This window comes from Tyto alba, unplaced genomic scaffold (genome assembly GCF_018691265.1).
Source record: "Tyto alba isolate M040663 unplaced genomic scaffold, T.alba_DEE_v4.0 Super-Scaffold_18, whole genome shotgun sequence".
NCBI lineage: Eukaryota > Metazoa > Chordata > Aves > Strigiformes > Tytonidae > Tyto > Tyto alba.
In genome coordinates this window covers 8192783-8218878 of record NW_024881280.1, presented here as the reverse complement: position 1 = coordinate 8218878, position 26096 = coordinate 8192783, and the positions used below count along the sequence as shown (strand labels likewise).

The 26096-nt window shown below is 46.0% G+C and overlaps 1 protein-coding gene across 8 annotated transcripts in view; it reads right to left on the bottom strand.

Annotated features, from left to right (window-relative positions):
- The window catches only part of MAPKBP1 (mitogen-activated protein kinase binding protein 1), a 104308-nt gene that overhangs the window by 43514 nt on the left and 34698 nt on the right, over window positions 1-26096 (bottom strand). For all 8 annotated transcript variants that reach the window (XM_042790826.1, XM_042790831.1, XM_042790827.1 and 5 more), the window contains exons 4-7: window positions 7497-7559; window positions 6838-6895; window positions 3635-3805; window positions 605-742 (exon numbers count right to left, since the gene is read on the bottom strand). In XM_042790826.1, coding sequence (XP_042646760.1) covers window positions 605-742; window positions 3635-3805; window positions 6838-6895; window positions 7497-7559 — 430 coding nt within the window. The remainder of the gene's footprint in view (window positions 1-604; window positions 743-3634; window positions 3806-6837; window positions 6896-7496; window positions 7560-26096) is intronic.

Genomic DNA, 26096 nt, shown 5'->3' with positions numbered 1-26096 from the left:
ACCAAAACTGCGCGTCCAACTGTATGACCCAGAGACAACAGATCAATCACTGAAAGAACTATCCTTCCATGGCCAATTTGTGATTTATACCAAATACCAAAGCATGTCCCAGCATAAAGCAGGAACATCTGTTCATGAGAACGCAGAAAAATTATCATATGTGGATTCTGTCCCCCAGAGAAGAATAGCTAAAAGTTTAAATACTTTAGTTGACACTTGAAAATAATACTCACAACCTTCTGAAATACTCATACCAACATCAAACAGCTCCCCCCACCTCTGTGCTCCACAGAGTTCACTGACTGCAGCTCTTTTCCAGTTTTTTTGTCCTTCAATATATGTGACTACTAAAGAACAAGCATGCTGCTATACAACTCTAGGAGCCATGCCCCTACCTCAGCGCAGGGTAAGACAAGCTTTTGGCACTTTTGGTACTACCAGCCCATGGGGAAACTGAGACTTGAGAGCCAGGGGTGGAGGGCTACCCTTGAACCCCAGCAAAATCAAAGAGTTCCCACTTCCCACAGCTCACTGGGGCAAAATCCACCTTGTCATAAGATGGAAATGCCTGTTCACAGCTTGGTCTCGATGCACCTTCTCTCACCTTGGAGGTTTTGCTGTCATCCAGGTACCAGAACTTGATGTGTCGATTTCCAGCGGTGACAAAGTAACTGCAGTCCTCTGAGAATGACACAGCTGTCACTTTACTTGAGACTTTGTTGGCTGCCACTACAATGTTTTTCTGGAAACATAATTGTTTAGATAGCTTAATTTCTTTGCTCAGAAGCAAAGGAAACTCATTTCAATTACAGGCACATATCCAGTACAAGCACTGCAGCAGGGAAAAGACGAGGCCCAAACTATTCCCCATCTACCCCTGAATACAACCTCCCCAGCATTAGCTGAGAGCACTGATTTGGCAGATAGTACAATTTACATTTACATTCAATTCCACTTCCACATTGACTGGGAATAGAGAAAAAAATCAGCAGGCACTAGTGCCTGTAGAAACTTGCTGTCTGAGCCATGACAAACATGTTGGTTTCACAATCACCAGGAGCTCAGAGCAAATCAATTTCCCTTTCTAAACAGCAAAAGCATATGTAGGCTAGCACAAGGAGGAGCTCTCCCGGCCTCCAGGCAGCAATGAGGGCAAGGCACTCAAGATGGGGAACAGTATTTTCTGCAGGGAAAACAGTACTGGCTCCTCCATAAATTCTCTCTTCTCTTCAGAGACCCAAAACACAGAAAGACCATGCCTCTATCGGAAGAGACAAAGCAAAATCTGCTACACCTCAAACGTGCACCTCAAAACGTCAAAGAGTTTGGCCAAGGAGAAAGAACATGGCAGGGACAGAAAACAGGAGCAGACACTGCCCGAGCAGAATGATCAGATGGCAGAAGCCCCCTGTCCACAATACCAGCGCTCAGTTTTCCTCCCCCTGCCTTATCCCAGGGATTGGTAGAAGTGAGAATGAAAAAGTTTTCCCCTCTGCCTGTGGTGGGTTTTCAACCGTGCAGCACATGGCTGACAACAGTGCGCCACTTTTTATTCTCACTCTGTTTCCTTTACCCTTCCTCTCAGGGACCCGGTTGCTCCCAGTCGTCCCAATGCAATGCCCTCAGCACACAAACAACGTCACTCTGAGGGCCCCATCACGCTGTGTGCTGATAGAACTGAAGAAACCAGCAACAGAGGAGACTAGGCTGCTGCACTGTCACCATGGAGGAACCCCCAACCCAGACTGGGGGAAAAGTAAGGGGGTTAGCCATTAACGTAACTTCTTTCAAGACAGCACACGGAGAAAGAAGCCCTTGCAGACCTCAACAGCTGGATCACTGCTGTGGCCTTTCTTTAGGGAAGCAGCAGGGGTTTTCTTTTCCATCACAATCAAATGACTAAGTCTCCCAGCCAGGAAAAACAGGGAAATCGAAGCAACAGCACAGTGGATAGAAGAAAGGTTGTGGTTAAAAGTGCAGGAAAGCACTTTGGGAGATCTGTTTTCACATCTTGGTCTCTTATTATTCTTTGACTTTGGTCAGGTAAAGTTTCTCTAGCTTTGGTACTCAGTCTGCCAAATAAAGGCTAGCTGAACATCCCAATAGTCAGAGTCTGGAGTGTATGCTTAAAGTGTGAGTTCTTCAGCACAGAAGAGCAAGATAATCCTTACTTCACAAGCTCTCATGCACACAAATATAAATAGGATCACAGTGAACAGAAAAACCTCCATAAGCAAGGGAAAACAAAGCTACTTGTACTGTCCTATACATGCCATGCATTATGACCATCTCCAAGTCACCACTTTCATTTGTATAACTAGAAAGAACAAAAGGCTGAGTACTCAGTTTCCAACACTGATGTACACACATACATTTTATCACTACACAGTTCAGCTATACCAAAAAATAGCAATGCCAAACTTCAGCTCATGCAGGAAAGAACTACCAGTGAGATCTTAAATTACACTACAGGAAATATGATGAAAAGAGTAACATACTAAAAGAGCACAGACTTATAAGCTGCAAGAAAAGAGAAGGCTCGGGAGAGACCTTCGAACGGCCTCCCAATGCTTAAAGGGGGGGACAGGAAAGGTGGGGAGGGACTCTGGATCAGGGGGTGGGAATAGGACGAGAGGTGACGGTTTTAAACTGAAAGAGGGGAGATTTAGATGAGATGTAAGGCAGAAATCCTTCCCTGTGCAGGGGGTGAGGCGCTGGCCCAGGGTGCCCAGAGCAGCTGTGGCTGCCCCCTCCCTGGAAGGGTTCAAGGCCAGGTTGGATGGGGCTGGGAGCACCCTGGGCTGGGGGAAGGGGGCCCTGCCCGGGGCAGGGGGGTGGGACTGGATGGTCTTTAAGGTCCCTTCCAACCCGAACCATTCTATGATCATGGGAGATTTAACAGATACATTAAAGTGCTTTCTTTAATCACATCTCTTTTAGAGAGGATTACAGCACTTGAAGAGGTAGCAGGAGCTGCATAAGTGCTTACCATTTATTAATATAGAAGACTCCAAGCCCACTGACAATAAATGTTTCTTTTCCTATTTACAAACAGGACACGCTTAAATGTCTTCTAGAGGATAAGACACTGGCTTTGTTTCCATGGAGTGGTGCCCCAATCAAGTGTCAGAGTGACCTCCATCAGCTCTCACCCACTGTGATCTCTCTATGTTCCCTTTCTTAATCAGGTATGGAATCAGAGTATCACAAAACCTGACACAACAAAACCAAAATAAATCAAGAGCATCCACTACACCACAAAAGAAATCTCTGATTGATGAGGGTTTCCTCCTTCAACCTTACAAATCAGTTTTTAACAAGTCTCTAAAAAAGCACAAGGTTTTGACAAGGTTTCAAAGACCAGGCTTTTCTGACTGGACAGCAAGATGTCACACGTCTCCAAGTATAAACAATATCCCTTCACTGAAGTGACTTAGACCTTCCCTAAGGGACCATAGCACGTTCTCATGTCCAAACTTATCTGTGTCTATGAATGTCAAAAAACAAACAACAACAACGGAATTAAAAAAAAAAGCAGAAAGCAAGATGGAACTGAAATCGTTTACAGTCAGGCTGTCCACTCTTTTTAACTTAGCAGCACCCCGTGGTCGACCCAACCTCCTAGAGAACTCACCTTCCAAGACCACACATTGACAATCATGTCATGCTGGTACCCCACTGAAACGATGTACTTGGAGCTGGGAGAGAAGGCCACACAGGCCACGCCATACTTGTGCTCCTGGAGCTCAGCCACCTGGGTTCGCTCGGCCACGTCCCATACCCGAACTGCTGGCATGTGTCCACTCTGGAGGGGACAAGAACAGACACAGAACAGGAAACTACGCTCGAGGTCAGTTCTGACAGATTTGAGCACATAAATCTGTCGGGGCTTGGAAAAAGATGTCTAGATGGTACATTCGCAATAAGGTTAGAGGTTCCTTTGATTCTTTAAAGCCCAGGTTGAGACTGACAACCTAAGCAGTATGTGCATCTCAACAGGTGTCTGAAAGAATTAATACAATCTCCCCTGCTTTAATAATTTTCTTATACTACTTACAAAACAGCCAGAGACTAGAACAATACTTTTTGATGCACACCCCTGATCTTTGCAAAGGCAGCTCATGAAAAGGATTGTAACAGATTCTATCTCTGGACTCAGTGAACCAAGAGGCCCCCACATCCTCTGCTCTTAACACAGTGTGGACGCCCAAGATCTCAAGCCAGGTCACGCAACACAAAAACATGACATGACTCTTGCGATAACTATCACGCACCATTTGAGGGAGGCCTCGGGGAGACTACCAGCATCACTTCTGTCACAAAGGTAACACATGAATGCGTGCTGCCTGAAAGAGTATGGGCAGGCTAGCGTCAGAGAAAAAGACATGGAGAGAGCAGAGCCTCTGGTTTTACATTTGTTCTCCAGAGAAACAGAAGGTCATGGACTTCAGAAAAGCCAATTCAGCACCTTCTGCCAGGCAATCCTATTCTTTTGTTTAATTGTTTGCTATTAAACCAAAATAAAGCCAGGCACACAAGATGAGCTGAGATGCTGGCCAAAAATGTGCCTGATGGGCAAATCCTACTCAAAAGCCCGCTTGTGATTTCTCATTGAAGTCTGTCAAAACAGTAGCTTGCAAGAGAACATATCCATGGCAACATGGCAAAATGATACCTTTTCTGATCAGCTTTAAGTAAGTCATTTGATTGTGTGGGAGGGGAAAGTCTGATCACAAGGAGAAGTCAAAGCTTTAAAAAATCAGAATTGCGCATGTTTTAACTGTCTTGTTCAAAAGCTTTACCAAGAAACTGCTTGTGGCCTGGAAAAACGCTGTGGTCGTATTTTGCTGCAGTTGGTACAGTTCTCCCTCCTGCAAGGCAGAGCTCAAGTATCAAGGTGGCTGGCAAGATGTTGTGATGAGCTGAATCAGCTGTTCTTCAAATCAATTGCCGTACTTAAAACACATACACACATATGTGTGTATATATACATATATATATATATATTAACCAGCATCTTAGCATACACCCCAAGACCTTAACAAATTGAATTTGTATTTCAACATTTAAGAAATGCTCACCAAAAGTGAGCTCTGTGTGATCCTCATGGATGAGGAATCTATGCCTCCATGGGAAGGAGGGATAAAAATTTTAAAAAGAAAGAAAAAAAAAAATATTCTGGATTTGGAATATATAAAAGACATTTAATATGTATGGCGGCCAAGGACTAATCTCCATGCTCTCCTTCCCGGAAAGCCAGCCACACAGAAAACAAAGGTGTTAGTAGGCGGAATTAGCATGAGTCTGCTTGAAAAAGTGGACTCAGAAAGCATTCCCCTCTGGGACAGAGGTTGAACTAGGTCAAAACCGCTGACACCGGCAGGGGACACTGCTACACTAAGTAATAACTCAAATTTCAGACACGTGGGACGATACCGAAAAGAGAAAAGGTCTTACAACAGGGCAAGAGGAGACATGTTTTGCAACAAGGCAAAAAAAATTTTTCAAGTATAACTGAAAAAAGCTTTTTCTTTAAAAAAAAGAAATCTGAACTTGACATTTACCCCAATTAAGTTTCGAACTGGAAAGCTTGAGTTGCTAATAAGAAAAATACCTGTTTCATTTTTCACCAATTTTTCTACCCCACATGAAAAGAATTAGAGCACCAGAGGTTTTTTAACAAAAAAAAAAACAAACAAAAAAAAAAAAAGGTGGCACCACAATCATCAGAACTGAACACCAGGGAGAAAAAAAAATAGATAATAAAAGTTTTCTATTACATTAGGACTTCTAGAGCGTAAGGAGGCATTAAAACAAATTACAGCTATAAAGCCTTGTGCTTTCACTAAAAAGTGAATAACATCAACAATCTCTGATGTTCTGATGGAAAACCTGTGCTTACTTCTTCTGCGTCAAGGTGGCCTCCACCCCGCACCACTGTCGTTTGCCTCCCTGCGCGGGTGCATGCAGGCCCCGGGCCCAGCTCGGGAGCTGCCATCATGGCGGCTGCACTCGGGACCACTGGGGCGAGCTGCCTCCGCCTCCACAGCTCCCACACAGGGCTGCGACACACTTCTCTGTGGCTGAGGCTCAGGAGGGGACCTGTTTCACATGTGCTCCCCCCCCCCACACGTCTTTCAGAGGCACAGGCACGAGTGGTAAATTACCATCAATCATACCCAAGAGCAAACTGAGGCCAACCATATGGGGGACAGTCAGCATTTCTGTGGATTTCTAACATCCAGCAATTCCAGCCTCATGACACAGCCCATGCCTTGAACTTCTAATGCAGAACAGACACACAGCGTACTCATCCTTATTCTCCCCCTTGGGCATGTTTGGAAAGAGGAAGCAATTGCCACCCCCAGCCAAACATACAGTGCCAAACCACAGGCACCAGCATCTTCTGTCACTATTCCTAAAGCTCCATTCCGCGTGCACTTTTCACTTTTTCCACAACACTGTTACTGGCTTCAGTTACTTCCTGAAATCCTAAATGGACAATGCTAAACTCAGACCAAGATTAAGGACCATCCAAGTACTCTTCATCAATGATAGAGCAGAGCCGTGCTGTGTGCCCTTCCACTCATTTTCACTTCAGCCCACAGATGCCACCCCAGAAGATCCATTCCCCCAAGCTGATGAGAGACAACATGCTGAAAAACCGCCAGCAAGAGCACCCAGAGCCACCCAGAACCCAGTAGGTCCACCCAGAGATGCAACACTGAAGTGGATTTGTCTGTGACAAGGCAGCTCACTGGCTTGTTTTTCCTAACACCATCTGACCTGCTCCAAAAGGCAATGGACAAGGTGTGTCCTCTCTCCTCTCACACTTACCTCTCCTGTAACCAAATATTTTCCATCTGGAGAGAAAGCAAGTGCTGTAATTGTTTTCCTAAAACAGAGAAAATGACACTGAGAAACATTTCCAACATGTGATTTCATTTCAATACGTCATGACTGGGGAGTAGGTTGGGACGAACTGGAGAGAGGCTAAAATCACACATAATAGTCTGACACAAAGGTTTTGCTTTACCAGAGGTCTAACACTTGCCATGGGAACTCCCTGCTGCCCAAGTCTCAAGCAGCATGCCTACAGCACTGGGAAAGCTCCAAAAGTCAAGGTTCATCCTTGTGTCTTTATTCCACATGCAGGACCATGTCCCAGTCCTGGCTTCAATAATGAGGTCATAGTTTTAGGTGGAGGTAAAAAAAAAAAAAGTCAGACACCATGGAATTCTAGTTAGATCTCTTCCATGTCATGCCTATTAGCAGTTCCTTATGGGACCATAATGTTTATGAGGTGGTACCTCATCAGTTGTAACACCTCACATTAGAAGGAGCTGGAGTCAAACCGGCAGGCAGCCTCCCCCCAAGGCAGCTCTCATTGAGAGGATTTAGCCTGAAGCAACAGCAGCTCCTGCACTTCACTCAAGCAATAAAAACCCTGAATTCACCTCTCACAGAAAGCAGGTCCAGCTTAAGGCTTCACTCACCTGGAACTGTTTAGAATATGGTGTTGCTTATTTTTTCTAGGGTTGAACAGCACAACAACACACCTAGATGGAGAAAACAGAAGAACAAAAAGAGTTGACATGACCATGAGTATAGAGAAAACCAAAGAGCCATCCTTGCTGGCACAGCAGCAGCAAAAGCAGCCCCGAAAAGCTGTTTCATCCCCTAACCTCACAGACTGAGCTGGGGCTAACCAGAAATCACAAAGAAAAAGAACAGACCAGAGGGGAATCACAAGTCTCTCCCATGTTGAGGAGTACCATGTGCTAGTACCATAGCAACCAACCTTCCTAGCATCTGGGAGCCCTGAGTCTCTGATTACTCAAGCTGGACAGAAAGGTTAGCCATGAAAGTTTGTGCAAGAGCCCTAATGGATTGTGTCCCCTGCCATAAAAGTGACCCTATGTACTGGGCACCAAACCAGCATGTCTAGAACAGTGTAAGGAGGTCAGGAAGAAGCAAAGGGAGATCTTTCACAAAAGCTTGCAGAGTGAGAAGAAGGGGAAGTAGAGGGGCTAAATGTCTGTGCCTGGCCGTAACACTAGACAGGACAGAAACTGTTGAGTATAGCACAAGTAGTGGCTGGTCAGTTGAGAAGTGAGACATATGATGTCAAAAACTATGACCCAAGGGATGTATCTGAATAAACAACTTGCTCGGGGGCCTTGCAGAAATCTCTCAGCAAGATGAACTGCAAAAGCAAGCAGTAGTAAGCTGGTAAGCAGTATAATCACCTCCACTGGGAGCAACACAAACGCTGACTGGGAGGAGAGGGAAGGAGAAGAGGCCCCACTTCCCCACTAATCTCGCCCATAGCAGGTTGCCTCGATGCCTCAGCCCACCACAGCCAGCCTAGGGCAGTCCCGGGAACCAGAGCCTTCCCCACTCCACACAAACACCCTACACACAGTTTTTAAATCCTCATGTAACAGCATTTGTCTCCTAGCAGAGCACAGTAGCAAGCAGTAACAGAAAACACTCGGTCCTTACTGCCCCCTCCCAAATGCGCAGCTGTTAAGTGAATAAAAGGAGGTAGAACAGCAATTGCTCCGATGATCTTGTGCCCTATCTCTCACTTCAGTTCTAAAATAGAAATTGTGGTTTTCGCCTGTCCCTCTGCTAGTACACACTGCCAGAGCTTGGCAAGTCCCTGCTCCTTCCTTGCTGCGGTGCCAGGGGAGCACTGCAGGATACCCCTGCTCCACTGCCAGCAGCCTTTGTCGCGCCGGGGACTTCACTCACGTCACCATCGCGCTGGGGCTTGCCCGCACCGCGTGCCAGGCTACAGACGGCAGGCAGGGCGAGAAACGCGCAGGACGGAGAAGTAGAGGAGTTGGCCTGAAGCAGCCGAGCAGAAAGGCGAGAGCTGAGGCATCACAGAAACCGGTTGCAGCACCTCACCACCTTTTCAAGACAAGGCAGTGCACACTCACGCACAGGACTAAGCACACCTTGGCACTGGACAAGAACCGTGTCCTCCCAGGCCCCTCTCCATGTCCCCAGCAGCAGGCAGGGCTAGCAGTGCTGCGGGCACAGCTCAGGGTTGACAGAGACGTCTCTAGCATCTCCTTGCCCAGCCCAGGCAGCTGACCCTTCCCTTGGTCTGACCAGGCGACTCTGCCAAAAACAGTGTAAATTTTTAAATGGAAAAAAGAGCAGGAGGGAGGCCTGACACAGCAAGACCTTGAGCTCAGAGTCCTTGGCTGAAGGTGTCACGTTCCATTAACATCGCTAGCTCAAAGCAGACACCGTGAGAGGGTACCAAAGCACCAACCATTCACAAGATATGACCCCCCCACACCCCTTTAGACTGCTCTACTCCTCTCCACCCACACCATTCCACCTACTCTTCTCCACTCACAGCCTACCCGGAGGCCAGAGCAATAAAGGCTCCAAACTTTCTTGACTGTTAAGGCAGACAGCCATGGTTGGAGAGGTAATTTTGTGGAAGAGCAGGGAAAGTGTAAATAAGCAGTTTGTTCTGACTGGGATTGATCATTCTGCACTTTTTACCCTGGGGAACTGATCTGGAGAGTTTCAAGTCAAGGCTATACTATATATTTCTGAGGGATTAGTGTAAAGAAGCAGGTGGTTTGTGATCCATTAACAAGTCAGGGGAGGTTAAGCCTCGCAAATCACGAGATATGAAATAGGAAGTTAGCAGATGTAAAAAATCTGTCTAATCCCAAGCATCTGGCTAATCAGAAAAGCAAAGCAAAACCCCATTATGTGGAGTTGGATAGGGTTAATGGACCAAAATCCTGCTGAGTTATGACAGGGATGAATTGTGCTCAAAATAAGCTTCCAAAAACCAGAAAGAATAAAGGAAAGACACTAAATCCTGGCAAAGACCTTCCTATGCCTCTCTTAAATTTAAGTTTCTGGTTTATTGTGAGGAACTCTGCAGAAAAACAGGACTTAAGAGAAGTGAACAGTCTAAAGAAAGATGCAAAATACAAATCATGGTCTTCAAACCAGGCAAGCAAACAAACCACTTCCTAGAATAGTACAATGAACCACGAAGGCCCAGAGCTTTGCCATTATGAATTTACATGACAGAGCCTTTGGAACTTACAATCATGATTTTTAGCTCAGTTGCACTCCACAGTGGGCTGTCCGCCAGTAGGCCTCCTCCCCCCTTCCCAGCCCTTGGCCAAGGCCAGAGCCCACAGTGAAGGTAAGAGCCACCCAGCTCACACACCAAGGCAAATCAGCAAACCCCTCCATGAGCCACACGGCTTCCAGTGCCAGAGCAGCTGTCACAAGCATGGATATTTTCACTTCGTCTTAAGACAACCTGATGTTCAATTCCCTGTGTTTGACACTTAATTAACAAACTCTACCTGGAGAGGGGCGGAAATAAATCACAGTATCTCCTTACTGGTCAGCATGCATTGATTTACGCCACAAAAAGGTAATTTTAACTCATAGACTCAGTGAAACAAGGTTGTATGTTGTTGAGTGGTAAGCTAGTAACTAGCATAACTTGCTAATTGGTTATGACTTTCTATGCTAGTAATTTAGCCAGGATAAACTAGTCTTGTAAACTTGTTTTCTTAAATTAGCTGCTATCCAATGAAAGCTACCCCACTGCTCTGCTGTCCTCTGCAGATTTTCCACCATCACTCTCCTGTCCACCATGCACAAGGGCAATGAAGACTCCAACCAACTCCAAAGACACCTTATCCAGTAAGACGGCAGGCCACAAGCCACCAATCTTAGAGAGACACAGATACTGTTCTGGGAGTCAGGAGCACCCACCTTTGACAACTGATTGCCTCTCAAAATGCTTGGGAAGGTTTCTAGTCCACTCCATCCTAGAGAGCACATCTCTTCAACAAGCAGAAATAAGCCATTTCTAGCACTTTAATGTCTTCTGAGTGTTCAGGGCAGCCTCAGTTGCCTGCTCAGACTCCCACAGCTCAGTGTGGCCCCAGAGCAGCTCTTCCACCCCATGCAGCCAGCAAGTCATTCTCCAGCTGAAGCTGCAGCCGTTTCCTAAACGAAGTTGCTCAGAGCCCATTAGTACTCTGGACATGCTCCATTTTAGCAATGGAAACTGGTCTAGAAAAATAAAGGGAATGGAGACACTGAAATGGTCAAATCGCTGACCCACCTACTCCACACTGCCTTCAAGTCCAGTAAGGCTACCAAGCCCTCAGGAGACTCAAAGTATCTACTCCTTTCCATTTATGCTGCCTTTAATCTTACCGCAGCTAAATTAATAAAAATAATTACACTGGATAATTAATTGCATACAAGAGCATACACCCATCTATCCGTACTCCACCTTTGTCTCCTCCTTTGTAAGACTGCATTCAGTATTTTACAGCCAGAGGGACGGAAATGGCACAAGGGAAGACAGCACTGATGTTTTTGTTCCTAGCTTCCAATTGTGCATGTAGACCAAGCAAAGTACTTCAAACCTGCACTTCTATAATGGTCACATCACCTCTTTCACCTGCCCCACCCCTTTCCCAAAGTGAAGCTTTCGAAACAAATTCAAGTTCTCGAGACAACTTTGTCTGAAGAGACCTTTTTAAATGCTAGTGCCAACATGCAAACTAAGACTAGCTCCACAAGCACCTCACATGGGACCTACAGAGAGAAAACCTGACCCTGGTGCACCCTAGTTGTTTAGCAGGTCAGCATTGTTAGCACCCTTGTTTCAGCACAAACCCCATCTCCTCTGCAGCTGCAGGCAGGGCTTGATGACCACAGCACCTTTTTAATCCACAAGTATATGCTGATTTCCAAGACATTTATAGAAACTATTCACTGCTGTATGGATTACTGCTGTACAAACTATCTACCAGCCAGATGAGATCAAGTGTCCTGTTTGTTTGCATGCTGGTTCCTGCAGAGGCTGTTGGCAATGGCTTACGTATTTAAAGGTTTTATTTCTAGGTCTATGATGCCACTCCACAACCTTTAAGTACGCCTTCCTGATGCAAGCAGGTTTTAAGAACAACTTGGCTGTGGATTCTCTCCCAGTTCTCCTTCTTGTGGGACATTCAGGTAACCTCAAGCACAAGGGAAGGACAGAATCAGCTCCCTCAGCAACGTCAAAGGTTTTTGCAGACAACCTGAGCTCTCTCCATGAGGGAGCCCATTTGGGTCAACCGACAAGGAAGTGGTGAAAGGTTCCTTGCAGAGCTTTCCAAACCTGCACGAAGGCACAGCCCTATCTTAGACATGTACAGCTGTGCACCATATATGAAGATAAAAAGCTGATGTTGTTTCAAAGGGAGGGAGGACAGGGGGGAGAAGGGAGTGTCACAGCAGTTTCTATTGGCTCCAACAAGAGGAAAGAAAAAAAAAAAAAAAGGCAAAATATAAAAAAGCAACAATTTCCCTAAGCTAAATATAGGAGCAGAAATGGAGAGGAATCAGACGTCAGTATCACATTTACACGAAGTATCTGACTCACTAAGTCAGCAGCAGTGGATCATTCCAAGACGCTCCCCCCACCTTTACTTCTGCCTTTTCTCCTACTGGCTTCACTCCTGCTCTTTTCAAAATCCTAGTTCCTGGGCATTTTACTCTTCTCATTGTTCTCTTGTTTCCCTGCACATCCCATCCCTCTAGTCTCAGCTGCCTTCCCCCAGCCACCTCCTTCCTCACCCTTCTTCACTAAGCTAATAAAAAAAAAGATTTCTGCAGAAGTCAGTTTTCATCTTTCCTTCTCCTACAGGCCACACTCCCCTCCAGAGCAGTTGGGAAAATTAAAAGCTCATGATAGCATTCCTTTCCAAGTTATCCATCAACTTAGTGTTGCCCTATCTTGTAGGACACATGACTGGAGGCAGAGTTCATGGATCAAGTCCTCCTCAGGTCAAGTCCTCCTCTCCTAAATGCGTGCAACCTACGCTATAAAGAGGATGCTGTATAGAGGAAAGAAAACTCCATTAAGACATCAAAACAAACGCTGGCTTTCTTTTTTTCCCCACAATATATTCCTTTCACGCTGCTGCAAGAATAAATGAAAAGAGCAAACAGTCCCATCCCTTGAAAATCGGTCCATTTCTCAATTTCTGGCTCATACTCTGCTCTCTTACCCCCACCCAAAGCTATTCAAATGAGAGCACAATAGCTTCCTACGCGCTAAATGCATGAAAAAGAAAAAAGACATTGATAAGAACAAAATCTTTTTTGCACTGCACTGGTTGCCAAGGGAAGCTTGATCAGAGTGAAGCAGTGTCTACAAAAGCTGGTGTTAATTTTCTCTGTGGCAACTCTTCCTCGCAAAAAGCTTCTTTAATTCACAGCCAGTACTGGGAGTGGGTTAACAGCGATGAGAGAGGATGTGCACACTGACTGTATAACTGAATAGGTATTTTCATGCAAGCTATATTAATTAAATGCATGCTGAGAAGAAAGATGTATTTGTTGAGAGGTTAAGATTTGGGTGCTGCTGCCTGAGCAGAAAAGCTCCTGGAGCTCCCTGCACCACATCATGACCAAAAAGACTGGAAGGGTGGGAGTCTGAGAGATGCAGCTAAATTCACACTTCATAAACCAGCACAGGCTAACAAAAAGCTACAAATGCTGAACAAGAAACCACTGTGAAAAAGCAAGCGCAAGAAGAATGGTCACACCAGGCCAAACTGAAATCCAATATCTTGCTTCCAGAAGCCCAGGCCCAGGGAAGAACAGGGTAGATTTTAGAGATACTTGTCCAGAGTATTCCCCCAGTCTCCAGAAATTTGGAATTCAGCTATCTTAAGCCAGTGGGCACCCATACACAAGAGGGACGCCAGCAGAGTAAATTGAGTCTATAGGAAGGCAGAGAAGAACTGACAAGAAGGATTTGTAGGGATAATCCTCAAAAGGACAACGACACCCTCTGCTCCCCCCACCATTTCAGCCTGTTGAATTCATGTTGCCCATTGCATTGACTGATAGGGCAGACGTGTTCAGTATGAGGGAACACAAGATGAAGGAGCCAAATAGCCTCTGTCTCTGCCCAGTGTCATTTGCTTTGCATAACCATAGGATAGTGCTCCAGTTACTCTCCTCAGCTGAGATAGGGTAACACCAGTGACAACTCCCTTCCCATTCAACCCTCAGTGGACTCAGATGGAAGATCAAACCATGCAAGAGAACAAATACTATATCCCTAAATATGCAAGCCTCAAAATGCCCACTCCCACACACCCAAAAAACCTACCAGTGCCTATGTGATTTGATGACATCCAGAAAACCAGGCAACTGCTCTTCCCACCACCTAGCAAGGATGTTGCCATCCTCATGATCTGCTGCCAGGGTGGTTTGTGCCTGCCAACAGATCCAGGGTCTGCTGCAGATGAGAGGACAGGGCCCAAGAAGCTCCTGCCCTTCACAGGGCCAACACAAACTCCTGCCATGTGTGGCCGACAGCTTCCACCAGCAGCTCTCAACAGCCTCGTTACACTTGCCAGACTATACCTTTAAAACAACCAGCCACGTATCTGACCTCAAGCTGCAGATGGCAAAGAGCAGATGCACAGATCTGAAGAGACACCCAGAACACTTTGAAAAGGCTTTCAAAAACCCAACACATAAATGGATGAAAAGAGCCAATAAGGAGCACAGACTGTGACTGTACACCAACCAGTCTGGGCCTCTCTGCTTGCACACGCACAGGCACCAGTGATGTTCCAGCTTTACCAGGAACACAGAGCAGATCTCTGCAGGACAGGCTGCAGTCATTTCCAGCTGGTCCAGCTGATCTTACTGCAAGGTATCCTCACCCCCCTGGAACATGGAAAACATGGAAAACTCCATCTTAGCACGGAAACCTCCAACGCCAGGTTATTTCAAGGTCTCTTTTTAGGGGCAAGGCAGAAGAGGGAGGAGAAAGAGTTTTAAAACCAGCAAACCTTCTGACACTGGACAAACAGAAGTCAGAGTGATAATTCAGGAAAGCAAACTTGGACTTTATGCTTCGCATGAAATGGATGCAGGGACAAAAGACAGCCTGGGTCCCAAGTTGTACACAACTCCACAGCAGCCACGCTGGAGCCAGAGATGCAGCGGTGGTGCCCTCAGGAGAGTGGCGGCTTTTCACAGAACTGCACAATAAGGAGGCACCTTTTCTGGGAGGCAAAGAGCTAAGCCAGACAGAGATTGTGAAAGACTTGGGCAAGAAGAGTGTGTGGGGAAAGCAGAGGGGAGAAACGGGCTCAAAGGAAAACCACGGAATTAAAACCAGCTTACCAACTGGGAATCATTACAGTTGCAAGGAAGATGAAAATGATTCCAGTTAATTGTTATGGCTCATGGCTGCCTAGTCACCAGTGATTCAGCAGGAACTTCACCTTCAAAACATCCTGATTCCCTTTGACACTCCAAAGCCAGGAAAGGAAAAAAACCTCATGGATGAGAAAACAGAGATAAAACCCTGCCCCAGGAGAACTGGGGACAGGCCATCTCCCCTGCCTTGCAGAATATCCTCTCTCTCCTCCAGCCTGCAACAAAGGTAGGTGGAACAGCAAAGCCACGCAAAGCAGCAGCTGCGTGTACACACAGTGAATTCCCTGACAGCTTGCACGTCTGACAAGCTTCAAAGGACATAAGGCACTGATGACAAAGGCATGTGCATATACACACACATAAATATACATATATATATATATATGCACACATGCATGCATATGGCTCATGGATGACTATTAACACACACACATACACCTCCCTCCTTCCAGAACCACTCACTCCCGCAGCAGCAGGGAAACAATGCCAGCAATACACCTACATGAAGCATTAAATCAACTGGGCTGGGAGTAGGAGTTGCAGAGCTGTGTTTTATTTCAGCACTCCTGGCAAACACCCACTGAACACTGCAAATGAGCAGCAGCCCCAGGGGCTAGAGCAATGGGCAACTGATGATAGGAAGGCTAGAGGAATTAAAGGATCACCGAGACAGTTCATGACAAGAAAAGGTGCTGATCAGTCAGACAGGAGAGACAGAGAAGCAGTAAAAAATGGAGCCTTGAGCAGAATCTGGCTGGTCCCAGGTGCAACCAAGAGGGATGAAACGAACAGCCAGAACACATGGCTGAAAACCTGAAGAGCTTTGCACAAGGCAGGGAATGCAACTTTTTCCAGGATGGTTGCTACAGAATCACAGCACGCTGTGTTAATTCTTGGGAAAGGACTTGTCTCAGTACACGGAGGTCTCCTCCCAAAGTTACGGCTGTCACAAGCACATATCAACAAGTAGAAAAGAACAACTCTCTGTCCTGACAGACCAGCCAAGACACCTGCTTTGGGGATCTCCTGCTCCCCAGTTGTGCTCCACCCCTCTGCTTGCTCTCAAGAGCCAGTCCCTCCTCAATCAGCGTCTGGCTGACAGCCCCAGGTTTGCCATTCTCAGCAACAGGCCCTAAGCTTTGTCCGAGTCTGAAAGGCCTCGGGCTTCCTGGGCTTGCTCGCTCTGAACTTTTCTTGACCTGCCTGTAGCTCCGTTTTACTTGGTTGAGCTGTGACAGCAATTTCTCTAACTGACCAGATGTCTATGGCTAATTTGTTTTACTTCTGTTTATCTTTGTGTGATACAACCATAGTTTTAGATAAATAACAGTAACATGCAGTTATTTTACCTAGACTGAGATATTTACAACTAACACAGGGTAGTGGGGAGAAATGCAGGCATGGTGTGATAGCAGAGGCCTTGAGAAGCACAGATGTGAGATGCAGTGCAGAGGAGTGCAGGCATGGGATGGCAAGAGATGAGGCACATGCTTGGCAGCGGAGACCACACGGCTGTGAACAACTCACCCATGGTCTGTTAAAGAAATACAGACCTGGAGCTGAACAAAATAGGTTTTAGGGATAACAAAGAAATAATATACAACACGCATGAAAGACACCACACAGAGAATTCAGAAGCATTGTGGAGCTGCAAACCAACTGAGAAAGGTGTGAAAGTGCATTAGCAGACATATAAAAAATGACTCAGGTGGACCCTGGAGTGAGGAAGAATCCAGCAACATCCACATCGTATTCCTCACAGTGAAGGGCTAGGAAGGCTGAAGATTTACAGTATTACCCTTCAACAACTGACTTTCAGATCCAGAGGAGGAACACAAGGGTGAACATAACACCAGGGAAAACAAATAGAAATTAAGAAATGTGCTACAGTTTTTAGTTGCATTATCACAAGTATTGAGACTTTTTCTATATAGAAGTATTCTGATGCATTGTTATTCTTTCTTTTTCTGTAATAATTAGTGTAGAGTAAAATGATTCTTGAATTAGAGTGTTAAGAATTCAGTTATGCTAACAATAATTTCTTGCCTTTTTTTATTTATACACACAGACACAGCCCATATATATCAGGTGTTCTTCCTCTTTGATCATGAACAACACTGAGTGTAACAAAGCCCAAGGGGAGTGCCTCAGAGAAAAGAAAATGCACAAATCTAGGGGAAGAAGAAGCAATGAAAGACAAGTTGAAGGAGGAAAAAAGAAAAAAAAAATGTTTAAACCCCCCAGGCAAATAGCAGTTCAAAGGGAAAGGCAAGAAGGAGACTGAGAGAATCAAAGTTTACAATAAATTTCCTGCAGAATAACCAAATCTGCCATAAAATGCTGAGCAAATTCAGCTCTCCAGTCCAACAGTATAACAAGAGAAGATGGAAGCTCTCTCTGAAGGCACCCTCCCAGGAGCAAGCAGTTCCCTGCAGAGATTCGCAGACCCAGCTGGGCTTACACGGGAACATCTGGCTCTACACTTCAGGTCTGCCCTGACTCCTCTGCAAGAGCAGTTCCCACCATGCCACAAACCCTCAAAAGCTGAATAAGTGTCTTCTTTTAAAATTAAGTCTCAAAGGAAAAACATATCCCACTCACAAGCACTTGGCCAACACCTCTGTTGCCAGTAGCAAGCGCAGCCAGAGTATTCGCTCTTTGTGCCTGAGCAGCTCAGGAGCAGGGAGAAAGATCTATACATCAAATTTATCATCTGGGGCAGATGAACATGACAGCTCACATAAGATGCCTCAGGGCTTTAATTGTTTCACCATGAGGAAGCAGCGTAGTCAATATTAAAGTGGAATCAATCAAAGGAGCAAAACAAAAAGTAATACAATTTAACTCTCTCCCCATTTTCATCTAATTAACCGTCAGAAAGAAGCAGACTGAGGCAGGTCTGCCTCCCAGCCCTCTCCCCACCACCATCTCCCTGGGGAGGATGGCCATGCAGGGGGTAAGCTGCTGGGCAGTCCCCTCCAGTGCCCATTGACCCACGATTGGTCTCTCCTGCATTCCAGAGCAGACAGCAGAAGCCCCCACTGCAGCAGAGAAACTGGAGCAGCTTTTCCCCTTGAACGCTTCAGCAAGCACAATCCTTGCTGTATCTCCACAACCGTGTCAGAGACAAAAAAAAACCACAAACCTACCCCACTTCTTTGAAAGCATAGAGTTAAAGAATCAATGGCTTAAACGGTCAGTTATTTTTGGGTCCTCTAGGCACGGGAAAAGCTCACAGCTGCATCAGGCAGCAGGCTGCCAGGGCCAGCAAAGAGCCCATAAAGCCTCCTGCCAGCCCTGCCGATTTGGAGCCCTGCGAGGCCAGGCTGGCAGATGCTGAAAGGGGGGGGGGCGGTACCCTGCTTCTCCCCACAGCTGCTGTGGGTGCCACAACCCACGGGAAGCCTGCTGCGGCTCCCGGGCCCGAATGTCCAGAGTTCGTGCCAGCTCCCTGCCCCAGCCCCACCGCTTCTCAGCGCAGGAACAGCTCAGATGTTGCCAGACTGGCAAAATTCAATTCTGCCTGTGTTACCTTTTTAGGAGCCTTGTGACAGCTCTGGCTTTAATGGATGATGAACATTTACCTCTGCTTTGCCTGTATCACACCATAAGACAGAGCATTTTAAATGCACTAAGATTTTTCTTCAGAGTAGCTGATGAGCATCAGTTGTCAGGAGATCTGAAAAGACAGCTCTCCTGGAAAGAGAAGCAATCATGATAAAACTCAGTTTTCCTTTCTCATACAGCTACATCTCTTCTCACAGAGAAACATGGCCAGGAAGTGGCTGGTATCAGCTCTGTCGGTCCTTGACTGTCAGCCAAAAGAACCGGGTTCAGGTGCACAACAGGTCAGCACACGTGTGAGCGTGTTGCAGGGCACGGCTGCTCCCAGCACAGGGCACGGTGGGGAGGGCCAAGTCCTACATCTGGTTCCTGAGCAATAGGGCACTTCTGGGCATGCTTACAAGAAACAAAATACACCCCTTCTTGGCGCTTCTTAGCTATCCTCACATGATGCTCTTTCACTTTAACTTGCTGCCCTTCTGACACCGAGTGAAACTCAAGACCATCTGCAGTGCCAGATCTCCAAGGAAAACGGAAAGGACGGACTCCCTGTTCTTCACACCTGGTGATGGGATACGTCCTTCGGACTGTATGTACTCCTTTAAAGTTAAACTCTGACTTGTGTCAAGGTTGCCAGGAGACACGATGCCTGTTTTGAGATTCTTAGAAAGGGTGGAGCCCAGCTGAGGCGGCTGGTATCTCATTTTCAACCCAGACTTTCCTATTCAGTCCCCATTCCCCGCCCCCCCCCCCCCCCCCCCACTCCTTGCTCTTATGCAAGCTCAGGACTTGGCTCACAAGCAAGTCGTGTTGCGGCAGCAAGGCACTGGTTGCTAGGAGGTGTAACTGCTGGGGAGATACAGAGCAGGTAGAGAAGAGAGCAGGTTGCTACCTGCAGGTACACCAGCTTGCGGGCACTCCTGCTCTACGCCATCCCCCTCCTTTCTCAGGCGAGGGGCGAACCCCCGGGGGAGTTGCAGAGCTTCAAGCTGAGAAAAGGCCTACATGTTCCAAAATAGCCAAGGCAGCGGGAGCTTTGCAACCCCTCCTCTTCCCTATTTCCCTAGCATGCAGTAGCTTTCCAAACCTGTCAAAGCTTTCCACTTGCAGAGCTCTACCAGAGTGTTTAGCTCTGCTATTAAATAAAGCAGACATGCATGTTCTCTCGCTTCCATTTCTTTACGCATAGACTGCAAGTGACCCTCACCACAGGACTACCTTTTTTTTGTTTTTTTTTTAAAGATAGTGACTTCCCTTCACTTCACATGCTGGTTAACCAGACCAAAGCACAAACAAACTAACCATCTACGTGGGATTATTTCTAAAATTGCCTCCCAATTTAAAAATCAAATTGTTACAACTGGCACAGTGAAAGATTCAGGACAGTCAGCGTTGCTCTTAACAAGACAGGTTAAAGTCAGATGTGATTGATATAATCATTAAAACAGCAACTGTTGTAGCTCTTCTGACAGACACTCTCCCATTGAAGGAACTGGAATATTTGCTGCAGAACTAGGATGGAAGCATTAACAAGCATGTACTATATAGTTCTCCCTCATACGGTTTGTCAGGCAACCCAAACAGCAGCAAACTCGCAGGACTCGTCCAAGAAGCCTCACCTCTCCCTGCTCACAGCCTCAGGAATCCACCGCAGGGAAGCTTCAAGGGCAGTTAAGTGCTTTTTCTTTGTCACAAAAATTTTCATTGCAGCCTTGCAAAGATAAAAGCATTCCCATTCCCCTGCTCTCACCTTCTTCACCACTAACATTTTTGGCAACAGCAAGAATCCACACTCTAACATAAACTTTCTTGAGGGCTCAGCAAATACTTCTGCCCCCCTGACACACACCGCGCAGGCAGTGCCTGGACCTGCCACACCAGTTGCGTGAGGCAGTGCAGGACTGAAGCTACCTAACTAGACTTGCCCTACCCACACTACTAAACTTTATTTACGGTTCGCTCACGCTCCCCCAGCATCACACACGGGAAGAAACCCCCTCTCCAGTTTTTCCATCACTTACTTCCTTGGGCCAGAATAAGTGTCCTGCAATTCACTCCTACACTAAAAGCCATCCCCAACTTCATTCTCAGTTAAGCACAGAGGTTGCTTATATTTAACACAATTGTGTGCCATACTGTGGTACTGAAGGGTCATTGTTCAAATGTATATAGTATAGAAAGAGAGGGGTGGAACAATAAAAGCTTTTACTTATTTCTTGGAAGTAATCAAAGAAATTGCATGTAAAAATGCTCTGATGTTCAAAAAAAAATGCAAAATGCACCACTGAAGACACCTATGCAACCTCCATCCATTTTCCTTCTACAAAACCATTCTGAGAGCATTTCTTACCACCACTGCCCTATTCTGCTCTCCTCTCTCTGTCAAGAACCAGGCTTGCTCAGCGCTGGGAAGAGGTACAAAGGAAGGCACAGAGGCAAGTGGAGTTGACAGCATCTGGTGTTCTTTGCCTTAATCATGTCCTTAACTTTCTGTGCATATACCTACCACACCATCACCTGAGCTCACATCCCATGTGTGGAACTGGCTGTGGGACATTCAGCAGGAGCAGCCCACTGCGGAGGCTCTTAAGAAGCAGCAGAGCATGCCTCTGTGGACTCTACCACCTTGAGGGCTGGCCTAATGTGTGATGTTGGGAGAAGAGCATCCAAACTATCAAGGGTAAAGATTGCTGTACAAGACAGCACTTTTTAAGGCATCTTTTTTTTTTCTTTTTTTTTTTTTTTTTTGAAAGTGATCTGATTAATATCCAGCTCATATTATCTACAGCTCTGTAAGGGAGAAAATAGAAAACTGTTACTCGTATTTTTAGAAAGAGGTGCAAGCTGGGAGAAGCAAAGTGATTTTCTCTACCACCCAGTCCCATGGCAGACCAAAAATAGAGAAAAAAAGTCTCAGTTCTCCATGCCCTACAATACACTACCTCTTTCCCATTGCTGGCTTTTTCCAGAAAAGTCTTCATGTCCTCCAGACAAACTCTCACTATCACCCCAAATACAGAACACCACACTTCTGGTGAGACCCCACCTGGAGTACTGGGTCCAGCTCTGGAGTTCTCAGCACAGGAAAGACAAGGACTTGTTGGAGCAGGTCCAGGGGAGGCCACAAAAAATGATCAGAGGGCTGGAGCACCCTCCCTACAAGGACAGGCTGACAGAGTTGGGGTTGTACAGCCTGGAGAAGAAAAGGCTCCAGGAAGACCTTATAGTGGCCTTCCAATACTTAAAGGGGGATTATAAGAAAGATGAGGACAAGTTTTTTAGTAGGGCCTGTGGCAATAGGACAAGAGGTAATGATATTAAACTAAACATAAGGAAGAAATTTTTTACAGTGAGTGTGGTGAAATACTGGCACAGGTTGCCCAGAGAGCTGGTAGATGCCCCGTCCCTGGAAACATTCAAGGCCAGGTTGGACGGGGCTCTGAGCAATGTGATCCAGTTGAAAATGTCCCTGCTCACTGGGCGGGGGGGACAGGGACAGGACGGAATGACACTAGATGACCTTTAAAGGTCCCTTCCAACCCAAACTATTCTATGATTTTCTTGCACTCAACCCTGTGATTTTGAAGGTGGGGAGGGGAAGGAGGAATAGAATTACCAGAACCCAGATTTCTGCTCAACTCAAAGCAGGGTTGCCCACATCCCAAGGAGAGGATCTCAGGCAATTTGTTCTGGGGAAAGGCATCTGCTCCTGCTCATACACCTCCTCTCTCCACGGAAGTCCTTGTGAACAACTTTGTGAAACATTTCCCAAAATGTTTTATTGCAATTGGACCATTCCCTTTCAAAATACTGCATTCTATCTAAATGTCAAAAACCATCTGGCAATCTAAACAGGTCAAGGCTTCCTGTCGTGGCTTTTAGGGGGTTGTTTAGGGTTGTTTTGTATGTTTTTTTGTTTGTTTGTCTTTGTTTTTTTTTAAACAGCAGCAAACTCTGCTACCAAGGGTCACCAGACTTCAATTCATCCTTGAGCGTAGAGAGCAGGTAATACCTGTCAACAGAGTGGGTTCTCCCACTGGAAGGGTTTCAAGAGTTGGTACCAATTGCTGCTCCTTGGTTGGGGAGAGTTTCTGTAGTGACACTGGGATGCAGCAGCATGCTCCTAGGCTGAGCACAGCTGCAGAGTCCAGCCCTTTCCAAGTACCTGACAGAAAGGAGCGAGCAGAGAAGCATGGATGAGCACAGGCTCACCTCAGACAGGATGGCGTATACAAAGGAAGCATTTTGGGAGAAAGAACTCATCTCATGTGGCTTCTGTGGAAAGATGGGATAAACAGGCACATTGGTACCTGATGGCTTGAGGGAGAATGCTGTGTCAGATGTATTGCTGCTGCTAGATCCTCAAATAGTAACTGTGAGGACAAAGCATCACATTTCATCTCTATTTGTCCTAAGGCTGTAGCAGCTAGCTTACACCTGCAGGAGCCCACCCCTTTGTAACTTGAAGGCTGGATTAGTGTATGGCACTCTGGAGAAGTAACCAGAAGCTCCATGTATGGCAGAACAGCAGCTTGTCTCAAAGGGAGCTGGCAAAGCCAAACATCAGCACTGCCCTAACGAGTTTTTCAACACCAAGTGTGACACAAGGTACAAAGTCACACAGGGACTGAAGCCAAGCAGCCCACAAGATTCCCACTGTCCACCACAAGAGCTTTAACCTGCTCGACTGCTGGCGAAGATGGCATTAGCCACCTCCCCAGCCAGCAGCTGAGCTCTCGGAGTCAAGGGCTCATGCTCCCAACACCTTCCCTCCAGCAGTCTGACAACACCCCAATGCTGCAGTCTTCAGCACACACAGCAACACTTTTGGCAGAGGCTTGACACAGTCTACCTCTGGTTTAGTGCAAAGATTTTCCGCCCAACTATTTTGAGGTCTTGTCCTATTTTTCTGCCGCGCGGCAGGTTTGCTGCACGTCTGAAGCTTTGCTCATTATTTAAGATTGTACCAAATGTTACGTCCTTAGTTGTTTGTCACAGGTAAAAAGATTTTAAATTAATTAAACATGACATCAAAAGCCACACACACACACACACACACCCCTCCTGGGGGCTGGCTGATGGAAACTGCCTGGAAATCAATGTGACAGGCTTGACTCCACTCTGCTAGGGACTTAAATCAGGGGAGTCTGCCCACAGCTCTAGGTGATCACCAGCACTGCTTCATTTGCTTCTTCATCTCCTCTTCTGCCAAACCAAGTGAGATTACAGCTGAACTGGATCAGCACACAACCGTTCAGCAAGCAACTCTACTTTTCAGGTGTGGTTTTATTACAGAGACATGGATTCAATGTGGAAGATTCTCCAACACTTACAAAAAGGGACACCAAGCAAAAACCAACACAGAAATTCTTGTCTAGCTGTACAGGCATGTGGGAACAGCTCAGACGAGTAAGACTACACCTACTCCACTAGGCAGAGTCTCCTCTGTCTGAAGTGCAATGCTGGGGATTCGGGACTGGACCCAGCTGCTACCTAGATGGGAAGAGGCCAATTGCTCCAGGACTGCATGATTGTTACCTGTGAATCTCACAGGCCAACAGCAAGAGAGCAGGGGAGAGGCCACAGCCCCCCTTAAATCCACCTCTGCAAATTAAAATATCAAAGTTATGATTCTTTGGCCTGAGAATAAAGCACTGTTGCAAAGGGGATCTCCATTCTCTTGTCCCAAGTGCAAGGAGTTTGATCACTTGCCAGAAACTAAGACTGCATTAGCCTTCTTCAGCCCACCCTCCCTGTCTAATCTACATTAAGAAAGGAGTAAAAGGAAATATTTTACACTTCAGGTCTTCATGCCTCAGTGCAGATATGCTTCTTTCCCTCCAGTAGGTATTTAAGACAGGGAGATTTAAGAGTTAAACAAAGTATCCCTACTTCTTTCTGAGAAATCTACTACTGCTGGGGAACGAAAGGGAAGGAATGGTTTGGCTACTTTTCATCAACTTTTTGGATACTTTCAGGACACTGAAACCTGGTGGTGTTCCCTCTTGGCACAGAAAAATTTGCTTAGTTTGGTTGCAATGGCCCAATTCAAACCCAGTTGCAGTCACAGCTCTTCAGTTCAAATTGTGTTTAACAATCTCAATGAAGGGGATTTTCTTATCTTTGTCTCCGGGTCCATCACCACAATTGTGCCAGCTGGAAAATCTCCCCAGATGGCATGTACAAGCACAGTAGCCTCACAGAAGAAATGCATTAACAACAGTCCAGATTCCTGGGAGATAAAGAGGGGAAAGAGGTTTAACCCTTGAAATGCAACTGTCGCATTTTAAAGAGGACAAAGCAAGCTGCCTCTGGCGTGGCCAGAGATGCTGAAATTTGCTTTGAACCATAGATGAGAACTTCTCTTCATTTTAGGGTATGTATCTACCGTCCTTACAACACCACAGGATTCTCCTTTAGAAAACAGCAGACAAAGAAGGCCCAGAAATTCTCCTTCAAAGGTTTGGGTGAAGTAAACTTAAAGGAGCCAGCAGCAGCAGAATTGGATTTATCTACTAGCAACCCAGAAGTTCAAGTATTTCAATGTCTCTATACCCATTCAAGCTGCATTTCGGATACAGCCCAACAGCATCAGCATTTATTCTGGGGAAAAATTTGTGCAGAACTGTACCTGCACAGAGCAGTAGAGCTGTGCACAAACTGCACGTGTACCAAAAGGAACACTGGGTCTATAAAGAAGTGGATTCCTTCTGTGTACCTACAGCTTTCTAAAGGCAACTACCATTGTGGTATCCAAGCAAAATGATCAATTGGTTAAGAAAAATATGCTCTGAAATAAGGCCAGAATACTTGTCATCTTACAAATTATGATTTCATTGTCTATGTAGCCACCAATTTTAACCTGGCCACAATGGTCATAAGTCTTGAAAAGATCCCAGTTCAGAACAGCATTTTGCCTTATTCTCTGGCAGTTATCTACTAAATCTGCCTCTCATAATTTATTCCTGTACCCCACTGACCAAAACCTCCCACTTTAAAGAGAAAAGAAAGAGCAAGGCACCATCATGCCTGGTAAAGTTACGCAACGATTATACTAAATGTTATTCTTCCATTGTGTGTTATACGCAGCTTAAGGTAAAGGGAAGTTGTTCTAAGGTGATAATTTATTATGTTGTGCAGTAATCTATCTATATAATGATGGAAAATTATGATTAAAACTTTCCAAGAGAATCCACATGTGGATGGGCTGGAAACCACTTAGTCTTACAGCCTATCTGCCGGAACTGGAAAGAAGTATTTGGGAGCAAGCCAACAACCACTTC